Source organism: Lacerta agilis, chromosome 14, assembly GCF_009819535.1.
Source record: "Lacerta agilis isolate rLacAgi1 chromosome 14, rLacAgi1.pri, whole genome shotgun sequence".
Taxonomy (NCBI): Eukaryota; Metazoa; Chordata; class Lepidosauria; order Squamata; family Lacertidae; genus Lacerta; species Lacerta agilis.
The window spans coordinates 46183629-46205536 of NC_046325.1; the positions used below are offsets into that span (position 1 = coordinate 46183629).

General features: G+C 47.6%; 1 protein-coding gene across 1 annotated transcript in view; it reads left to right on the top strand.

Annotated features, from left to right (window-relative positions):
- Positions 1 to 16142: 16142 nt before the first annotated feature.
- Positions 16143 to 21908, top strand: part of FHOD3 (formin homology 2 domain containing 3) — a 270953-nt gene continuing 265187 nt past the window's right edge. Inside the window, 1 exon segment of the mRNA XM_033169563.1 lies at positions 16143 to 16370. Within this exon segment, the coding sequence (XP_033025454.1) occupies positions 16194 to 16370 (177 nt within the window). The 5' untranslated portion in view covers positions 16143 to 16193.

Below are 21908 nucleotides of genomic sequence, written 5' to 3' on the forward strand. Positions count from 1 at the left end.
CCGAAGTGCTCGGAGCCCCGGCGCCCCTGCCGCCCTCATATAGCCTCCTGCCGCGGCCCCCTCCCCCTTCCCGGTGCTTTCCGAGAAACCAGCTGATTTGCCTTTCCCCCGCAAAACCGAAAGTTCGCGAGTTGTTTACACAGGATTTTCCTTTCACTTTTCTAAAAATACCAGCCGGCTGAGCCAGTGGTGTCAAGTATCCCGTATCGGTCGGGATTATTTCCCCCGTTTTTAATCGCGTTTCCCGCCGCTGTCCCGGATGACTAAAAAAAAAAAAAAACCTGTATATTCCCGGGTTGTGTGAGAATGAAAATGGATGGGTGCTTTGGGGCAGCGCCCCAAGAAACGTGCTTGTTTTGCTCCCCTCCAGCCGTGCGCCTTGGAGGCCTGCCGAGCAACGCGCTACCCCACCCCTCCGGGGCGCGGCATGGCACGCTGGCCGGGCCCGTGGGTGTTCCCGCCCGGAAGAGCCGGCCTCTCGTCTGTGCAGAGGCAGTGAAATAGAGGCGGGAGGGCGGGCCCACGGACGGGGCTGGCCCGGCGGAGCGACCTCAGCCAGGTAGAGCAGGCTTGGGGAGCCTCATGCGCGCTGCTGTCGGGCGGGAGTGAGAGAGGCGAGGCTCCATTCCGTGCGCCCTGCCGCTTTCGCGCCGAGGCGCGCGCGCGCCTTCCGCATGGCTATGCGGGTGCTGAGCATGAGCGCCCGCCTGGGGCCCGAGGAACCCGTCTTCGCGCAGCTCAAGCCTGTGCTGGGCGGCCAGGAAGCCGCGCAATACCCGGGGCAGGGTCCCGAGGAGATCAAGCAGCAGCAACCGGGCACAGGAGCCAGCAGTGGTGTCAAGTATCCCGTATCGGGAGCGAACAGACTAGCGATGTCTCCCTTTTCTAGTCACCCAGGTGCCCCTTTCCTCCCACAAAGCTTTTGCAATTCAAAACCCCTTTGCATTCCTCATTTGCAAAGGCCTTTGAGCTCCCCCTCCCTCCCTAGCTCACTGTAAAGCGGCAAAGCAGGAGCCGCTTACGGCGACCCCCCTCCCAGCCTTCCTCCCTCCCTCCCTGGCTCGCCGTAAACGGCGCCTGCTTTGCCGCTTTACAGTAAGCCAGAAGGGAAGGGGGGGGCAGACAGGAGCCGGGACGAAAGGCTGAGGCGGGAGGAGGTGAGGGAGCGAGCGGCAACGGAGAAGGCGCTTCTCTCTCCCCCCCCCCCCCAGGTCCTTCAGCATTCCAGGCTCACTGCTCAGTCTTCATTATATGTCCTCCCCTCGGGACTTCCCGCACCCGCTAGAGTATTTTGTACTTCTGCAAACTTTGTGGGCAAATAACCTTCCCCTTGGGCTTGAATGGTGTCACTCTGGCTACATGAGGGCCCAGCTTCCGAGAAGGGGGCACACACTGTTGGCACAGGTCTCTCTCTTCTGTGATCACCCTACAGCTCCTTGAATGCACTGCTTATACAGTTTTTCAACCACTGTTCCACGGCACACTAGTGTGCCGCGAGATGTTGCCTGGTGTGCCGTGGGAAAAATTGAAAAATTCAAGAGAATTACTTTATATATAGTCAATATAGGCACAGAGTTAATTTTTTAACATTTTCTAATGGTGGTGTGCCTCGTGATTTTTTTCATGAAACAAGTGTGCCTTTGCCCAAAAAAGGTTGAAAAACACTGGCTTATAAAGCCAGCAAGTTCTGGGGAAGCGTTTGCATTATCCCAGTCTTCTCCAACCGGCTGTCTTTCAGGGGGTTCTGGACTCGGTGCCCCAGGAGCCGACGGAAGCTGTAGTCCAAAACTTACACAGGGGCACTATGAGCAGAGGCATAGGAAGGGGGGGCGGACCACCCCAGGTGTCATGGCTGTGGAGGGGTTACATTTGGTGCCCGCCCGTGACTCCCAAGCCTACCCTGAGCTGTTGATGTTGGGGGGTGGGTGATAAAAAAAAAATTCGCACCGCGTACTACCTGGCCTTGCTACGCCTCTGGGTGCAGGGGCTCTAAGATGCAGCTTCCGGACTGCCACCTTCCCTGACCCCAGTGCTTTGAAGGGAGGCTTCAGGCTGCCTTTCAGAGCAGCCCTGATCCCAACTCCTACTTGAGTGCAAGCAGGAGGGGGAAGGGATCTCTCAGGAAGGGGGAAGGAAGGAAGCCAGAGGGATGGAGAAGGAAAGCGAGAGAAGTAAGTCCCATTGAGCTCAGTCAGTCCCAGTTAAGCTTCCCAGTTAAGTTACACTTTCAGGTTTCCAAATAAATGGTTGAGAGTGTAAATAACTTTCTGTGGACAGCTAGTGTAAGGGTTAGAGAGTTCAACCCTGCCTCTCCACATTACTTGTTTAATTATGCATATATATGCATATATATTTTAGGAGTCTGATCCATGAAATTCAGCGGTTCTTATTCCAAAGTGCATAGAGGATTGCTCAGAAGTAAGCCCCATTGAGCTCCTCAGCCCCAGTTAAGCAAGTCCGTGGGATCTTTTCCCATCGGCATTAAAATATATAAGAATAGAATAGAATTTTATTTACGGCCATAGGCCCATACAAGTAAAACACATAGATAACAACTTGTGCAAGTGAGAACAACAGTCGCTAAAACACCACAGTAACAATAAAATACAATAAAATAGAATGGCATACTAAGCCTTAGCTAGCTTGTAGTGCTCCTTGGCGTCGCTTTTGGGTAAGGACAGCGACCAGGAACCTTGCCACTTTCAGGGTCGTATGAGCATCCTTATCCTGCAAGATTTGTGTGAGGTGGAATTCTGGTGGGGTGCCCTCTAGTTTCTGTATGATGATCCCAGCAAATTTGCCCGTGGCACGTTGAACAAGGGGCAAGCGAGCATAATGTGCTGGAGAGACTCCAGTGTCTCCTTATCACATTCGCACATGGCGGAGGCCTGGCCCTTTGAGAATCTATGTCTCAGGACATTAGAGGGAAAAACATTGAACCTCGCTTTGGTGAAGGCCAGTCTATGGACCACAGTTGAAAGGGAGGAGAGGTATGATGGAACGCAGTAAGTTAAGGTGATACCGATGTTCTGAGGCAAACAAACACCTCCCCCCAGCATATAATTTCGCTGTAGATCGATGTCATCCAGTCTTTGGCGGATCAGTCTTTGAGCAGTACTTTGATCTAATTTAAGGGAATCTGAAGGAGAGATTCCATAACTCAGGAGTTTAGCATGGATTCTACTCCAAAGGCTAGAGAATTCATCTCGCTATAAGCATTGGACAAGGTAGTGGCTTGGTAATCTATGCCACAATGTTAACCAATAATTGAAGACTTGCTTCCACAGGCAAGTTTCTAAGGATGCAATCTTCAATTCAAAGCGAATGGCTGCATTGCTTACACACAGGGGGAGCATAAGGAGCCGGCGTAGGAATTGATTTTGCAGCGTCTCAAGAGGGGCAAGGTCTGTCATCGCAGCCCAAAGCGGGGCAGCATAAGCAAGCACGGCAACCACTTTTGCCTTGAACACCTTTAGGGCCGAGGGAACATGCAAAGCTCCATCCGAGAAAAAGAATCGGAGGAGCGCGTACAATAGAGTTTTGGCCTTGTTAAGTAGGTGTTGAATTTGAGCTTTCCACCCCAAATTGTATTGAAAAATAACTCCTAGGTATTGGAATTTTAGAACTTGCTCTATTTTTTGCTCCACCAAGCTTCCATTTGTATAATCTCCGACTTCTGGAGAAAATCAGAATCTTGGATTTAGCATGATTAATAGTTAATTGGTTGAGTTGACAATACGTGGCAAAGATCTTCAAGGCGAAATATATAATATTTTGCCGCGTTCTAGCTGCTCCGCCCACTTTTGCTTCTGGCTCCGCCCACCACTGCCATGTGACTGTCATAGGTGAGGCTGCTGATCCCTTATTTTGAAATCCGAAAGTTGACAGCTATGGCCAGCTCAGTGCTCTCGCTCACCCGGCGTGCCTTCCCTAAGGGGCGGGGGCGACTCTTAAAATCCTCTCCTTGGCATCAAAACTGAAACTTAGGAATTAGGCTGCGAAACCTTGTTTGGAGCAAGTCCAGCAAGAAGTCAGCTACCCATTTGAGAAAGAATCAGGCCACAAGCTAAGAAGTTTAAAAATAACCCTTCCTTACTTTATTATCATGCATTGGTTCATGGCAACAGTAGCAGTAAAAACTGCAGGCAAAATATCTTTATGCATTTGCAGGGGAAACCCCTAAACCCTAGAGATTAATAAATGGTAGGATTTTGATGGTTTGGGGTATTGGAAGTCAGTGGGAAAGTACAGGCTCAGATTTCTTTCCAAGCCAGTGCCTCACCTGGGAGAGAGACAGGAACATGTCCAAAGGGGGTGATGGCCCATTGGAGAGTCTGGCAGACATGCCTGGGGACTCCAGGGCCGCCCTGCTGTGGGGGACAAGCCCCTCTGGACAGGACCAGGCTGTGAGATGCAGACTCCTGCCACGCAGACTGAAAGGGGCAGTAGGGGAATAAAGCATATTTCTGAGAGCTACAACAGTCTCTGCCATGTCTCCGTTCTCCCAAGGAACACAGACCCTGGGTGAGTGCCAGGACCCCCCTGGCATCTTGCAGAGTGTGGGGGTGCACCCAGCTTTTGTAACATGCCAGGGACATGTGGAAGAGGCATGTCTGCATCCAACACAGGTCCTAGGAAGAGGGGGGACGGACGGACAAAATGCAAGGTGCTCCTTTCTCTCCAGGAGAGCAGGGGAAAGGACCTCACACAGAGCCCTCTCTGCCAATTGTATTTCTAAGGTCCGAGTGCCTGCCTATCAGCAATGTAGCTCTGCGGACTTGGCCACTTTTCATGCTGCAGGAGCCCCAAACAGATTGTGTGTACACAGCCTTTGGTTTTAAGGGAAAGGCCTCTAGCGGGCTTCAGCTTGCACGGGGCAGGAGAGTAGTGAGTTTTATTTTGTATTATTTCTTTGCACCGTGGCAGCATGTGACCCTTGATAAAAAGGTTCCCGCCCCAAGGGGCTTACAATCTTTAATTTGACACAGGGAGGGAACAGAGAAGGGTTGAGGTCCAGGCTGGATCCTGAGTCCTCCTGTGAGACGTAAGCTAGGAACTGTGATTTTAGAAACAAAATAGGAAATTCTTTCCAGTAGCACCTTAGAAACCAACTGAGTTAGACTTTGGGATCTCTGGACATTTCCCATCTGTAACCTCTTCCTCTGTTTTTGCAATATGGTAATTGAGGCTGGAGGGGACCCAGGTGGCGCTGTGGGTTAAACCACAGAGCCTAGGGCTTGCTGATCAGAAGGTCGGCGGTTCGAATCCCTGCCACGGGGTGAGCTCCCGTTGCTCGGTCCCAGCCTGCCCACCTAGCAGTTCGAAAGCACGTCAAAGTGCAAGTAGATAAATAGGGACCGCTCCAGCGGGAAGGTAAACGGCGTTTCCGTGCGCTGCCCTGGTTCGCCAGAAGCGGCTTTGTCATGTTGGCCACATGACCCGGAAGCTGTCTGCGGACAAACGCCGGCTCCCTCGGCCTATAGAGCGAGATGAGCGCCGCAACCCCAGAGTCGGACACGACTGGACCTGATGGTCAGGGGTCCCTTTACCTTTACCTAATTGAGGCTGGAGGAGACTCTTGAGAGTCCCATGGACTGCAAAAAGATCAAACTTATCCATTCTTAAAGAAATCAGCCCCGAGTGCTCACTGGAAGGACAGATCCTGAAGTTGAGGCTCCAGTACTTTGGCCACCTCATGAGAAGAAAAGACTCCCTGGAAAAGACCCTGATGTTGGGAAAGATTGAGGGCACAAGGAGAAGGGGACGACAGGGGATGAGATGAATGGACAGTGTTCTCGAAGTGACTAGCATGAGTTTGGCCAAACTGCGGGAGGCAGTGGAGGATAAGGGGTGCCTGGTATGCTCTGGTCCATGGGGTCACGAAGAGTCGGACACGACTGAATGACTGAACAACAACAACAACAATTGAGGTGATGCTACTAGAATTCCAAAGGGAATGTCAAGCAGGGGGAGGGGGGAGAGAGAGTGTGGAATTCTGGTAGAGAGTGACAATTGGAGGAGGCTTGGAAAGGGAGTTTGAATGTTGGGGGGGGGCGGCAGTTGAGAGTTGGTTGAAAGCGGTGGGTTCTGGAGGGGGAGGTCAGCTGGCCTGGGCTGGACAGCTATTCAGCTTAGGATCATAGTCTAGTTGCCATCGCCTGGGACATGTGGCCGTTCCATGACAAGAGAAGAGGGGCTCTGCCAGCTGCCCATGAACAGAATTCCCTCGGTTTAGGAGGGCTACGGAGCAAGGGCTTGGCTAGCAATGCTAATGCCCAGTTGCCTCGCACCACCCCCTCCTATTACCTGGAAAACAGCTTTACAGATCTGGACTATGCCTGATTATCGTCTCCCCAAGCAACTTAAAAATGTAATGCTGGTGGTCAACAAAATAGGTTTAAAGACTCTCTTAAGGCAAATCTTTAAAAAAACTAGTATAAACACCGACGACTGGGAAACACTGGCCTGTGAGTGCACCAGTTGGAGAACAGCCTTTACCAAAGGTGTCATGGGATTTGAAGACGCTCGAACTCAGGACGAAAGGGAGAAACGTTTTAAGAGGAAGGCAAGTTTGGCAAACCCTCACCATGGTGAACTCCCTGCTGGAAACTGCTTGTTACTTTTTCTTTTTAACAATATCACAGTATATTATTTAATTGTTGTCATACCAGTTGCTCCCATTTCTTTACTGAGTTTTAACCTAGGCCAATGAGACCGTTCTCTTGTCAGGGACTGGCACATTCAGACAGCAAGCATGGTATGACAGAGACATGCAAGGCACTGAGTAGAATGGTTTCCTCCAGTGATTTGGAAGGACTTTACAGTCTGGAAAGGCTGGACTGAAATGCCACGGTGACGGAGTTTCGCTCTTGTCCATCAGCTTTGGTGCTGGCGACGAAGACCATTCTCGTGTGTGGCCCTGTGGAAAAAATAATCTGAATTTGCAGCGTTAAGCCTTGGTCCAGAAGTCACCTTCAGACCTGCGCTTACTCACATCAAAGTTTGAAAGTTCAGAGATGCTTCTGCAGGATTTGTCCAGCGATTTGGAAGGACTTTACAATTCCTGCAACTGCTTTTCTGAAGCATTGTTGCCTCCAACCATGGAAACAGAGCAGAGCCATTAGAGAGACCTGAATGGGGGTATCCCCAGGATATGATCTGAATCATGAGTTGGAAGAGACCACAAGGGCCATCCAGTCCAACCCCCTGCCAAGCAGGAAACACCATCAAAGCATTCCTGATAGATCAAATCAAACCATAAGGTCCAATGAAGGGAAATTACCAAACTACTTTTTATATAGTAAGGCATTTGGAGTCAATAGTTCTATGGAGACTAAAACATCTAACAGAACGTAACTATACTTTCCATTCAAGTTATCAAAAATAGTTCCAGTATGAAGCAGAACCAGTTTGTTTAAATGGCTTTAGCTAGGTGATGTTATATTAAAATAGTATATAAGAAGTGATGTTATAAATGGCTTAGGTTTGTTTAAACAAAATAGGAAATTCTTTCCAGTAGCACCTTAGAGACCAACTGAGTTTGTTCTTGGTATGAGCTTTCGTGTGCATGCACACTTCTTCAGATACCGATATATGGTTAGCCGGTATGTTTATAGTATATTAAGAATGATGATGAATGTTTCAGAAAAATAGTTACAAAGTTACCAACTTAGATTAGTTTTGAACGCAGTTGAGAGAGCGGGGGAAGTCCCCCTAAAGAAGATTCGAAAGTAGTAGTAAATAATGATTTATTTTGTGTTCCTGTCTTTGTTAGGTATGTATTTTTTCATTTATTATTTTTATTGTTGTTTAAATTTGTTTGATGTGTTTTTTTTGTTTTTTGTTATTGTTGTTATGGTTTTTGTTTGTATTCGTTGTTTACTGTAGAAAATAAAAATTTTATTAAAAAAAAAAAAGTTCCAGTAGACCAGATATGGTGTGGGCGTCCAGAGATTTGGGGGTGGAAAAGGGGTGACAAAGGTGGAGATCCAACCGAGAACCATCTCAGACCACAATTTGGTGCTTCTGGATCCAGCTCTGACACCAGAGTCCTAGGTCACCTCAGTAGCTTGGAGTGTGCTTAACCGGCTTGGGCTGTCAAACCTACATTTGCAGTATGGAGCTAGTCTTACCTTTGTAGTCCATGTGCCGGTAACCCCCAGACTGGATCACTGCAACGTGTTTGATGGGCTGCTGCTGCTGAGCTTTGTCCATAACCTGTAGCTAGCACATAAGACTCGGTTGCTCACTGGCAGAACATCACTGTCATGCTACACTACTGCTGAAAGACTTTCACCGGCTACCAATTAGCTACTGGGAGAACTTCAAGGTGTACAAAGCCTATACATCTTGGGACCAAGCTATCTAAAAGTTTGCCTTACCCCTGGGATTTTTGTAAACTAAAACAATCAAGTGGTTTCCATTCCTGACCCCTGACAAACATGCCACCGTGCTCCCGTTTCTGACAGAAATCTCCCTGGTCACAATCATTTCTGCATACCTGCCATGCGATTAAGACACAGCTGTATATTGCCTCTATAAAACAAGCGCCTAATCTCTCCTCAAGCATAAGCTGAAGGAAAGCGATGGCAGAGAATACAATGTGAAAACGTTGTTTCTGGTTTCCCACAACTGCAACTGGTCTCAAGTTGGAAAAATGGAAATCTAGCCAGCAAATTAAGTTTGCCAGGATTACTTTTGCATCAATAAGAATGGGGTTCACAGACCTGCTTTGTAAATTATTGAATTTCTACCAGGCAGCTCACATATGTTATATCCAGGGTCTATGAAAAAAACAAATATCCTAAGAGATCATCCAATTACTTACATGTCTAGCAGTGTTTAAAACAAATCTGTCTGTCTTGCATGCATATTTGTTGGGAACCTGGGTGGCCTCTTGCTCCACAAATATACTTTTAATAACCTCCCACCGTATATTTTTATTTTAATAAAAATGGAGGAAATTAAGGACAGATACATTGTTATTTTAACAGTGAGGTTCCTTCAACAATGGAAACAACCATATTTCACATAATGCATTTTAAAAATCCCATAGAACTTCCCTTTTAAATCTAATAAAATCGTCTTATCAGTTATTTTCATAATATTGCTGGTTTTCTGCCCCAACAGTAGCAATCGGGGGGTGGGGGTGGAATGAGGATGAGGCATGAGTATTGCTCACAGTGCATGCATGTTCCCATCTACTCAGAGGTAAGTCATACAGCATTTGATGGCACTTACCCTCCTTCAAGTGTGTATAAGACTGCTGCAGCCTGAAGCATATATTTTTTGATCATGCTCTTCATATGTTTTATGATTCCATTTAAAAATAGTTCATTTGCAAAAGCATATATTTCAAACATTCTCATAATCTTGAAAACACATCATACACTCCAATCTCATTAAATGTGTGGGTCCGTTTTGTGTAAATATGTTTACCACGTTCCCCAGTCCCTTCACATTTAAAGTAATTACATTGAGGTCAGTACGTTTCCGAGCACAATTCAAAGTGTTGGTGCTGACCTTGAAAGCCCTAAATGGCCTCAGTCCAGTATACCTGAAGGAGCGTCTCCACCCCCATCGTTCTGCCCGGACACTGAGGTCCAGCGCTGAGGGCCTTCTGGCGGTTCCCTCACTGCGAGAAGCCAAGTTACAGGGAACCAGGCAGAGGGCCTTCTCTCTTTTTATGCCAAATCAAAAAGCAAAGACATCACCTTGCCGACAAAGGTCCGTATAGTTAAAGCTATGATTTTCCCAGTAGTAATGTACGGAAGTGAGAGCTGGACCATCAAGAAGGCTGATCGCCGAAGAATGGATGCTTTTGAATTATGGTGCTGGAGGAGACTCTTGAGAGTCCCATGGACTGCAAGAAGATCAAACTTATCCATCCTTAAAGAAATCAGCCCTGAGTGCTCACTGGAAGGGCAGATCCTGAAATTGAGGCTCCAGTACTTTGGCCACCTCATGAGAAGAGAAGACTCCCTGGAAAAGACCCTGATGTTGGGAAAGATGGAGGGCACAAGGAGAAGGGGACGACAGAGGATGAGATGGTTGGACAGTGTTCTCGAAGCTACTAACATAAGTTTGGCCAAACTGCGGGAGGCAGTGAAGGATAGGCGTGCCTGGCGTGCTCTGGTCCATGGGGTCACGAAGGGTCGGATACGACTGAACGACTGAACAACAACAACAAATTTATTAGAATTTCCAATACAACAGAATCACATGAAACATTCCAAATTACATTCCAAATTATTTATCCAATTATCAATAAAAAAAGAAAAGTTCCAAATCTACCGAATTGTTATTTTAATTTTATTTAGGGGCTTCCCATGCTTCAAATTCCGGAGGTATCTATCTAATCAACTATTGTCCTTTGTTTTCGCCTTCCAATATTTTCACAGCCTCTGATATATTCCGACAAGCAAGATAAATCAAAGCAAACAATGTCTCTGTGTGGACAGGCAGGGGCCTTCTCAGTAGTGGCACCCGCCCTGTGGAACACCCTCCCACCAGATGTCAAAGAGAAAACAACTACCAGACTTTTAGAGGACATCTGAAGGCAGCCCTGTTTAGGGAAGCTTTTAATGTTAGATGGACTACTGTATTTTAATATTTTGTTGGAAGCCGCCCAGAGTGGCTGGGGAAACCCAGCCAGATGGGCGGGGTATAATAATAATATTATTATTATTATAGTAGTAGTAGTAGTAGTAGCAGTAGTATACTCATTCTGACAAGTGGTTATTAATTATCCCCCCATTAAGTTCTTCTATAAAATTATTATCATTATGGCAGGCACTGAGGGGAATTTTTTGAAAAGGCTCTCACTGGATTCCTTGACCTTCGCCCGCCCAGGGGCACCTTAGCTATAGAGGCTAGTGGCGCGGGGAACCCCGGAGGAGCCGCCCTCCAGCTGCTGCCCGCCTGGAGAGAAAGGTGGGCATGGGGGCACCGGAGGGATCCCTGCATCACAGTGCCAGATAGGCTTAAGACGGCCCTGCTAAGGATCCATAGTTCCCAAGTCCCTGATCCATGCTGCTTTAAGTGTCCCATATACTGCAGGCAGATGTGCCATTACATACACTGCTAAGTCCTTCAGCTCCTGCCATGACTCAGCAGGAGTTTCTGGGTGAATCAGCACAGCATATGCAGCAAAACGCAGCATATGCAGTGAGCAGTGATCCTACTGCCCTCTGTGGTGAACCCAATTCCCAATCCTCAAGCTCCCTCCTTGAGAGGCAGGCTGATGTTGTGACCATACGTGCTCCATTGTAATGTCCCCCCCCAAAAAAAAAAACGAATCAGAAATGTTCCTTGCCGAAGGGGACTGGAGTGTGCTTGTGTTGTTCCATATTTCGATGGATAGTACCTTATGTGGGGTGGTATTGAGGATAATGGGTTCTCGTGACGACTCCTTGGATTCTAAAATCGATTGTAGTACTTTTGAACTCTGCAGAAATCTTTAAAAGACTAGATTTCAAAAGTTCAAGCCTTTCTAGAATCCCTTGTTGCTCTTCCATTAAAAAGGTAAAGGGACCCCTGACCGTTAGGTCCAGTTACGGATGACTGGGGTTGCAGTGCCCATCTCACTTTACTGGCTGAGGGAGCCAGCATACAACATCCAGGTCATGTGGCCAGCATGGCTAAGCCGCTTCTGGCGAACCAGAGCACACGGAAACGCCGTTTATCTTCCTTGACATGCTTTTGAACTGCTAGGTGGGCAGGAGCAGGGACCGAGCAACGGGAGCTCACCCCATCGCGGGATTCGAACCGCTGACCTTCTGATCGGCAGGCCCTGGGCTCTGTGGTTTAAAACACAGCGCCAACCGCATCCATTGGGAGGTCTTTAAAAGAGCCTTTCAGATTCTCCTCCAGGTCACAGTTGTCTTTGGTTAAATCTTCTGATTCCAGCCAGCTGATCAAATCCTCTGCTGGGGGGGGGCGGGGTTGCTTAAGCTATTTTGAATTCTCTTTATTGGTGTCCTGTTGTTGTTGTTGTTGTTGTTGTTGTGATGACTGGCTCCTTTAGGGCTAGCTAATAATTGCCGACAAAGGTCTGTACAGTTAAAGCTATGGTTTTCCCAGTAGTAATGTATGGAAGTGAGAGCTGGACCATAAAGAAGACTGATCGACGAAGAATTGATGACGAGAGCCTGCTCGTCATGTGCGAAAATGATCAGTCTCACACCAGTGTGGGTTGAAAGAGTCTGATGATTTTAGGTGTGCAAGAGCCTTTATTTATGGGGCAGCAACACAAAAGCATACAGGAAGATTTCACCATATTTGGACTACATTATTGCATCAGCCAGGGATATGGAAGTGCCATATATGGGTAGGGTGGACTTATTTTTGCTTACGTAGCTTAACATGCTATGTCTACGTAAATCAATGGGCCTGTGTGTATGCGATGTTCACTGCGCCTAGTAGGTGCGGTACATGTTCTTCCCGATAAGGGCGGTACCCCAGTAGGCATGGTGCACGTTGGTGCATGGTCTTCCTGATAAGGGCGGTTTGTGGTTTTGTGTCAGTACGCCTAAACGGCAAGTTTCCCTACAAATTGATGCTTTTGAATTATGGTGCTGGAGGAGACTCTTGAGAGTCCCATGGACTGCAAGAAGATCAAACCTATCCATTCTTAAGGAAACCAGCCCTGAGTGCTCACTAGAAGGACAGATCCTGAAGTTGAGGCTCCAATACTTTGGCCACCTCATGAGAAGAGAAGACTCCCTGGAAAAGACTCTGATGTTGGGAAAGGTTGAGGGCACAAGGAGAAGGGGATGACAGAGGACGAGTTGGTTGGACAGTCTTCTCGAAGCTACCAACATGAGTCTGACCAAACTGCGGGAGGCAGTGGAAGACAGGAGTGCCTGGCGTGCTCTGGTCCATGGGGTCATGAAGAGTCGGACTAAATGACTAAACAACAACAACTGCAGCTGGTCTCCTCCCACACTTGTTCCCAGTGTACATCTTCCCTCACCCCATTCTTCCCTGGCTGGGGAGGGTCATCATCTGGGCTGATTGTAAGGTGGTGGGGCTGGTGGCTGAGAGGTCCAGCAGAACCAGCAGGGACATACTCCCCCTCTTCAGTTCCTGGCATAAGTCATCTACCAAAGTGAACCAAGCCATCTCTGTCCCATAACCAGGCCAGAAACCAGATAAGCCATCTTTTTGTCCCTAGGCTTAGAATCCAAAAGATCCAACACAAAATGAAAGGGCAACAGGAGAGGAAAAACAAAACTCACACCACAGGGCTCATTGTAGACAACAGAAGGTTTGGATGTGGTGGGGCAGGCAATGTGGACACTTATCATCTTCCTAGAGATCTTGGTGGGAGATGGAAGGTGAACTTTCCCCTCCTGGTGCCGTTCCCTAGGAAGAATCACCACCTGCCATTTGGGGAGGGGAGATAAAAAGAAAAAAACCCCCACTTTCCTACCCTGTCTTTTGTTGGAGTTGTGTGTTTGCGTTTGACATGCACACGGCATGTGTCTGTTGTGTGTAAGTGTGTGTATGTGGCACAATACATTCACTCTCTGCTTTGCACATGGGCCAGCCACGTGGGGTGTGGATTTACTCCGATGCCTAGCTTGTCGGGGTGCCACTCCGTGGGTCTCTCCGTTCAGCAAAAGAAGGAGTCTCCAGCCAAATTAAAGAAGCAAAACAGCGGTCAGTAGACCTAATCTTTATTTGTTGCAACAAGGTTCAAACACAGAAAGAGTAGGAACTACCAACATGAGGTTGTGTGAACTTTAAAGACCTCTCCCCATTTCCCATAATACATTTTTCAACAGCATCATCCATACATCACAAATATGTCACAAAGTAGGAGTGTTTGGCCTGTAGATACATGAGTCAGTAACCTTTCCCAACACCTTTTTACTATCGTCTTCCACAAAGAACAATAAAAGTATTTACACACACACCCCACCCCCCTAGCTGCAAGGCTTTCCTGCCACTTCTCCTTTGAACATAGCAGGATTCAATCCACCATCAGATGGATTTCTGTCTGGGGTATGTGCTGCCTTTGATTGCCTCTTGCCTCCTATTGTGTGGCTAAATTCACACCTTGACCTTATGCTTAAGGGATTATGGGGCCATTAGCCATTGGAACCAAGGAAATCTGACAAACTGTTGAATTTTGGGATTATTTGATTCTCTATTGGATAGTCAGAGGAAACAGTACGACACACGGTATCCACTTATTGCTACCGTTTTATAGACTGCTTTTCTGAGCCTCTTTGCTGTTGTGTAGAAGGTTGTTGTCCTGGCCTTAAACTGAGGCTGTAGTGGGGACTTGGGATTTTTTTGGGAGTTGTTAACATTAACTGGTTTTAACACAACTATCCCCCCCCCCACTGAATCTCTGTTGTTGGTGGAACACTGAGCGGGGATTCCAAAGCTGACCTCAGTTGGGGAGCAGGTTTATAGGGGATGCAATTCCTCAGCTACTCTAGTCCCCAAGCCATTTATGGCTCTATAGGTAATAGCCAGTCCCTTTAACTGGAAAGCAGTGTAACTTGAACAAGACTGGTGTGCAGTGCCGGATTTACGTATAAGCTAAACAAGCTATAGCTTAGGGCCACAAAAAATTTAGAGGAAACAAACCTGGATGTACATTTCCAAAATATAAGATAAAAAACAAAGGGGGAAATGTGGAAGAAAAAGGTGCACAAGCAGCAGGGGTGACCACAGCCTGGAGAGGATTGTCAGGAAAGGACCATTCAAACGTGTTGAGGACTTTCACAAGGAGTGAACTGAGGTTCCATTCATGTGCTTTGATACAGCACTTTAGGAACATCCAACTTCTTCCGCAATTACCTTTTGAGGCTTTCCCTCCTTATGGAGGGTCTCAATTGTGGTTTTCTGCACAGCTGTCAGGTCAGCAGCCTTCCCCATGATTGTGATTCCTACTGACCCAGACTGGGAGACCATTTAAAGGTTCAGGAACCCTTTGCAGGTGTTATGGATTGAGTAGCTACTGCACCTTTTCACAATATTCTAATTTTCTGAGATTGTGAATTCGGGGTTTTCATCAACTGTACGCCACAAACATCATCATTATGACAAATAAAGGCTTGACATCTCTCGCTTTGCATGGCATGAGACTATCTCATATGTTAGTTTCACTTTTAAGTTGAATCCGAAATAAATGAACTTTTCCACGATATTCTAGTTTTTCGAGTATCACCTGTATAAAGGGCCCCATTACCTTCAGTAGCTAGGGCCTCATCACCTCTAAATCCGGCCCTGCTTGTGTGATATGGTCAAAATACTTAACTGAAATGATTTTGGCTGCTGCATTTTTTGAACACTGTCCAGGACAGCCCATATAGAGCATGTATAAGAGTGACCAGATCTGCTTTTCTATATTGCATTGTCAGAAACGACGATACATGGCAGCCGCTCATTGCTACAATTTATAGGCCGCTTTTCTGGGCCCTCTTGGCTGTTGTGTACTGTATGTATGCGCTTGTGTAAACCGTCCTGGCCTTGGCTGGAGGCTGTGGTGGGGACTTACCCCCCCGCATTCCTGGTTTGAACGCAGTCCCCACCCCACCCCATGCCTCGCAAGGATGGAGGCCCATGCAAGGCCAGCGATGGTCTGTTCTGCGGAATCTTCCCCATCGCGCCCAGCGGAGGTCGCTGCCTGCAAGCAGCATTTCTCGTGCGGCGGCGGCGTCGGGGACGAGCGGAGGCTTCCCAGAAGCAGCCGCTTCTCCTCCTCCTCCTCTCCTTTTCTTTCGCGTCCCGCTGTCGGTGCGGCGAGCGCGCAGCCGAGAATGGAGCCGCTGCCGCCGCCACCCGGAGCCCCGCCGCTCTTCGCGGAGCCCCTGCGCGCCGCTTGGGGCATCGCCCCGCGCGCGGGTGACCTGGCCCTGCCGGACGCGCAAGGCGCACGGGCGCCGCCCCCGGCGCCTCGTCGGCCGGCGCGCTCTGCCTTCTCTCTCTCGCTGCGCAAAAGGCGCCCGGCTCGGCGGGGGCGCGCGCTTGAGCCTCTCGCTCCTTGGAGAGCTCCTGGGAGGCGGCGAGGGGGCAGACTTTCCTCCTCTGACGACCCAGCGGCTGGAAACAACTTTGGGGTGTCGGGGATCTTTTTTTCCCTCTTCGCTTGGAAGCTCCTTTCCCGTTTCTTTTTGGCGCTCTTCTTTCCCGGTTCGGCTTTCCGCCTTCCTTGGTTTTTCGCCTTCCTTGCATGGATGCACCATGGCCACCGCAACGCTGGTTGCAGGGTGCAGTTCCTCGACGACACCGACCCTTTCAACAGCACCAATTTCCCCGAGCCCACCAGGCCGCCGCTCTACACTTTCCGGGAGGATATCCCCCTGGGCACCCAGTTGGCCGGGGTGCACCGCTTGCTCAGAGCCCCGCAGAAGGTACGGCGGCGGGGGGGGGGGTCGCGGAGGGAGGGGCTCCTGGGAAGAATGCGGGTCGCTTTTGCGGGAGGCTGCAGCGGGCTGGAGACAGGAATGGAAGACCCTAGAAATGTGCACCCCCTTGAAAGTGTGCGCGCAAAGAGATCTTAAAGTGCCCTTGGTGTGCGTGGAGCTCTGCAGAGGAACGCAAGGAAAAGTTCCCGTTCTCTGACCCCAAGGAGCTTGAGTTCTGAATGACTTGTGTGTGGGGAAAATGGCATAGCTGTCAGCTTTTCCCTTTTCTTGCGAGGAATCCTATTCGGAATAAGGGAATTTCCCTTTTTTAAAAAGGGAAAAGTTGACAGCTATGAAATGGCTGGGATTACCATATTGTGCATGGCTTGTGTAAGGGCAAGACTTTTTTCCCGCCTTCTCCCCAAACCCTAGAAATCAGTTACCAGGTGAGATTTGTTAGCAGAGTACTTCGCCTAACACATAATTAACGTGTGGAATTCATTGCCTCAAGATGTGATGATGGCCATTGGTGAGGTTGGGGGGAAGGAAACCGCGGAGCCTTTGTTTATCTAACAATGGCCAATGGTCATCGTGGCTATATGGATCCTCCAGATTCAGAGACAGTGTACCTTTGAAGGGCAGTTGAGGTACCACAGAGTAGGTGGCCAGGTAACAGCAGGGCAATGTTCTTCACTTCACATCTTGCTTGTAAGCTTTTCAGAGGCGCTTGGCTGACTACTGTGAGGAAAGGCTGCTTGGGTTTTGATGACGGTTGTGTCAAATTTGTACCGAATATTGGGTCGAACCACCTGCTGACTTGTGATCTGTGTTGGTTTAGTGCAGCAAGGCTTTTGAGCCGATCCTGTATTTTGGCACTGCGTTTTGAAATCTCTAAGCATCCTGGGGGAGAAAAGTGACAAGTGATGGAAACAGTGGAAGTTGTGACATCCAGAAATGCAAAAGTGTAAGGTGTAAGGGAAATATTTCAGAAAATGCTTAGGTGGGACATGCAGTGAAGATCACCACCCAACTTATGGGCTGGTTTTCCACTGTGAGGCCAGATTCTTGATGCAGATGGGCCTCTGGTTTGGTCCAGCAGGACTCTTATGATATGTGGTGCCATGTTCTCCACTGTATACTTCTGTTGTCAAAGGTGGTGATCACAGGTTGCCTGCAATATTTCCAAAAGAGAATGAGACCTTCTCAGGCACACGGTTGCTACACAGGTGGTACAAGCACACTGCTATATATAATGCAAAGTTTTATTCACGAACTTTGATAGAAAAATAATACTCCAGTGCAGTGATACGTGCCACTTGATAGGTTCCTTGTATTTCTGTGCCACTTGCCATTCAGTGAATCTCAAAGGGACTTACAAGCAACGAACAGCAACAGCGACTTCACGTATTATCTTAGGACAAGTTATATAATATGATCAGCAAATCATCAACCTTCTTTTTTTGCATAAAAAAGTTAAGACACTATTATCAATGCAACAGACACAAATTAGAGGTGTCATGTGTTGTTGATATTTTTGGACACTGCTGCAAACCTCTTTTCTACATATGTGTGATTCGCTTTTTATTTAAACCAGTTTGCGCCAATCACATTGACAGTGAAGTCTGACTCTTTATCCAGTGTGCTTCATTCTTGCTTATATCTCAATGTGATGCTCACGTTTTAATATCCTGTGCCTTGGAGCATTCTGTATAACTGTGTGCTTGTAATTATCTGCAGAACAGTTGTATGTCCAACAGCATCCCTCTCTCTATCGCCGTTTCTGTTTGGTACTGTGTGTTTTGCTATGTAGTCGTCTCTCCCCATTTGATATTGCCCTCCTTGGTTATATTACCTTGTTTATGTCTTGTTTTCCTCTATCTGGGAATATGTCCATGCAAAATACCGTATATACTCGAGTATAAGTCGACCCAAATATAAGCCGAGGCACCTAATTTCCCTACAAAAATGTGGGAAAGCTTATTGACTCAAGTATAAGCCGGTTCAGCTTTGCCACTGTGGTAGAGGAGGAACGAGCAGCCCAAAGCATCCCTTTGGGCTGCTCCTTCCTCTTCCTCCTTTGCTGCTGTGGAGCTCACCCCGTCGCAGGGTTTCGAACCGCCATTCTTCTGATCAGCAAGCCCTAGGGCTCTGTGGTTTAACCCACAGTGCAATGTTCCCTTGTGTTATACAGAGAAGGCTGGGATCCTGTCCTGTTTAAGCAGGAGCCAGGGAAAGTGAGCACCTGTGGGGTTTTAATACTTCCTTAACTGATAGGCTTTCTGCCTTCTGGGGTCTAAAGTTTGCATTTATGTGAGCAGTTCAGGAATGGAACAAGCTGCCTGGGGAGAGTAAAGAACCACCGTTCTTGTACGCTTCTTAAGGAATTGTTGACTTGAGTATAAGCCGAGGGCAGCTTCTAAAGCACAAAAAGTGTGCTGAAAAACTAGGCTTATTGTTTCGAATTTTTGCATCTCTAGTAGTGTAGAAGCAGAGACTTAGTGCCTAAGTGAGGACTTAGAAGTGGGGGCAGTTTGTTCCTGTGCATGTTTATTGAGAAGCAAGTCCCAATGAATTCAGCGTAAATTACTCCGAAGGAATGTATGCTTATAGGATTCAAACCTTAGTAATTAGGGTGATGTAGAGTATTTTCTTCCTTTAGCTTGTGGAAGGGAGGAATCCGCAAAATTAAATCCCACCCTTCCTTGGTGGAGAGGAGAGAGCCTGAAATACAGTATACTTGCAAAAAAAAATAAGTTATGGCACTTAGATTTATGTTTGGAGGTAGAACTGGAACTCTTGTCTTCTGCCCAGTAGGGAAGGACTGTACCTGAGGGGTTCAGGGAGAGGCTTTTGCTAAAAAGGTAGTGTAATAGTAGAGCAATCGTGTGTTGATGCCATAGCTCCATGGAGGTGAGGACAGAAAGTCTAATGGTCAGTGGGGTCAAGTGCATCTTGAGAGATCTTTTGCATGTGGCTCTTCCTGGACATTGGTAGCCATTTCCAAAATTGCTTCTGTGGATGTTCGTAGCAAGCGATGGAGCTTTGGAGATTCTCAAAAGTAAAACACAGGAGGCATTCAGCATTGCTCATACGGCTCAAAAACTTGTGCTCAGTTTCCTTTTGCCTGGGGCAAAAACACGGAATATGCCAAATGCCTTTTCTTCCTCTTTAATTACAGTGAACATGTTTGAAAACCCAGAGGCTTTGATAGCTGGGCTGTTTGTTCCATGGTAGAGTGTTTTGAGAAATAAATGAGGAATTCCTTAAGAGGAGAAGCAGGAGCTGTGTGGAATGGATCTCAAGAAGGATCTGTTTGAGGGCAATACATTGGACACCTGTGCTAATGAATGCACCTAGGTGTCTCCCATAATAATTAATTTGCACTGTTTTTCTAGCTCGGAGAGATTGCTTTCCATTTCCACAACGGCTTTACAGGGCAGACATTCCTCCCACAAGTTCGCTATAATTACTGGAGATTTTGAAGATTTTAAAAGAGACCCACCCTAGAGCCAATGTGAAACACTTGCTCCTACCAGCAACCTGCTTGGAGTGTCATGTATGGCCAGTGATATATATCTCAAGACGTATGGTGAAGCGGGGGGCGGGGGGCAGGGAGTATGTCCAAGCAAATAAAGGCGTGCTTAAGCTGTCGCTGTGGTGTGGTTCTTATGAGCTGACAGTTGCGCCAAGGCTTTTGTTAAAAATAGCAGTTAAGTCTACTGTCCTTGGAACGCTTGATATCCTTTCGAAAGCTATAACATGTAGCATAGCAGTGAGTCAAGCCATAACCTTTGTGAAAACCGGCCTTGTATTGGTGCGTGCACCAACTAACTCTCGATAAACGTAGCTCTCTGTTCTTGAAGATCTGGACTATGCTGCGAACGCATTTGGAATATTTCATAGATCATAGAATCATAGAGTTGGAAGAGACCACAAGGGCCATCCAGTCCAACCCCCTGCCAAGCAGGAAACCATCAAAGCATTCCTGACAGATGGCTGTCAAGCCTCCGCTTAAAGACCTCCAAAGAAGGAGACTCCACCACACTCCTTGGTAGCAAATTCCACTGCTGAACAGCTCTCACTGTCAGGAAGTTCTTCCTAATGTTTAGGTGGAATCTTCTTTCTTGTAGTTTGAATCCATTGCCCCGTGTCCGCTTCTCTGGAGCAGCAGAAAACAACCTTTCACCCTCCTCTATATGACATCCTTTTATATATTTGAACATGGCTATCATATCACCCCTTAACCTTCTCTTCTCCAGGCTAAACATACCCAGCTCCCTAAGTCGTTCCTCATAAGGCATCGTTTCCTGGCCTTTGACCATTTTGGTTGCCCTCCTCTGGACACATTCCAGCTTGTCAGTATCCTTCTTGAACTGTGGTGCCCAGAACTGGACACAGTATTCCAGGTGAGGTCTGACCAGAGCAGAATATAGTGGTACTATTACCTTCCTTGATCTAGATGCTATACTCCTATTTGTGTACACTTCTGGTCAATTCACCTCAAAAAGGGTATTGTAGAGTTGGAAAAGTCTCAGGAAAGGGCCACGGAAATGATAAACGGGGCTGGAGCGACTATGAAGAAAAGTTGTCATGTCTGGGACTTCTTAGTATAGAGAAAATGGCAAGCAAGTGTCTATGTAATACATATTTATAAAATTATGCATGGCAGAATTATACCCTTCCATTTTTTTATTCTGCTTGCCCCTTCCACTTCCTAGCTATAATAATTTGTGCAGCTGTCAATAAATTTGTGAGCAAGTCCTTCAAGACCTGCGAACCTTCCACCCCACCGTAAATTGATAATAATGTTACCTCTGGACTTTCGGACAGCTTTAACCCAGCGGTTTCTGTTATCTCCTTAAACACACTTTGCAAAAATAAATAAATAATTGTACATATTTACACCCCCACCACATGTGAACATAATTCCCTGTTTCCTGGCATCCCCTTCAGATGTTTTTTTCTCCATCTCTCGCATACATCCTTTGCAGCTGAAAGTTGGCAGATAAAAGCAAGTGCTTCTTTACACTATGGAACTCGCTCACCCTGGGGGCGGTGATGGGCACCAACTTGGACGACTCCAAATTCATGGTGGAGAGGGCTACTGGCCAGAATGGCTATGCACTCTCTCCACAGTTGGAGGCAGCAATGCTTCCGAATACCAGTGGCTGGAGGCCACGGAAGGGAAGAGTTTTGCTGTTGTGCTCCTGTTCTTGCTTGCTGGTTTCCCTTTGAGGTATTTGATGGCCACCATGAGAACAGGATGGTGGGCAAGTTGGCCCACTGGCCTGATCCAGAAGAGTCTGCTTAGGTTCTTAGGATTGCCCCAACCTATCTTCAATCTGTTGTTGTTTATAGTATCATGTTCCCTACGGAGTGGCATTGCAAGGATGTCTTGAGGCACCTGCAGTCTATACATTGGTACCTCTGATTAAGTACTTAATTCATTCCGGAGGTCTGTTCTTAACCTGAAACTGTTCTTAACCTGAAGCACCACTTTAGCTAATGGGACCTCCCGCTGCCACTGCGCCGCCAGAGCACGAT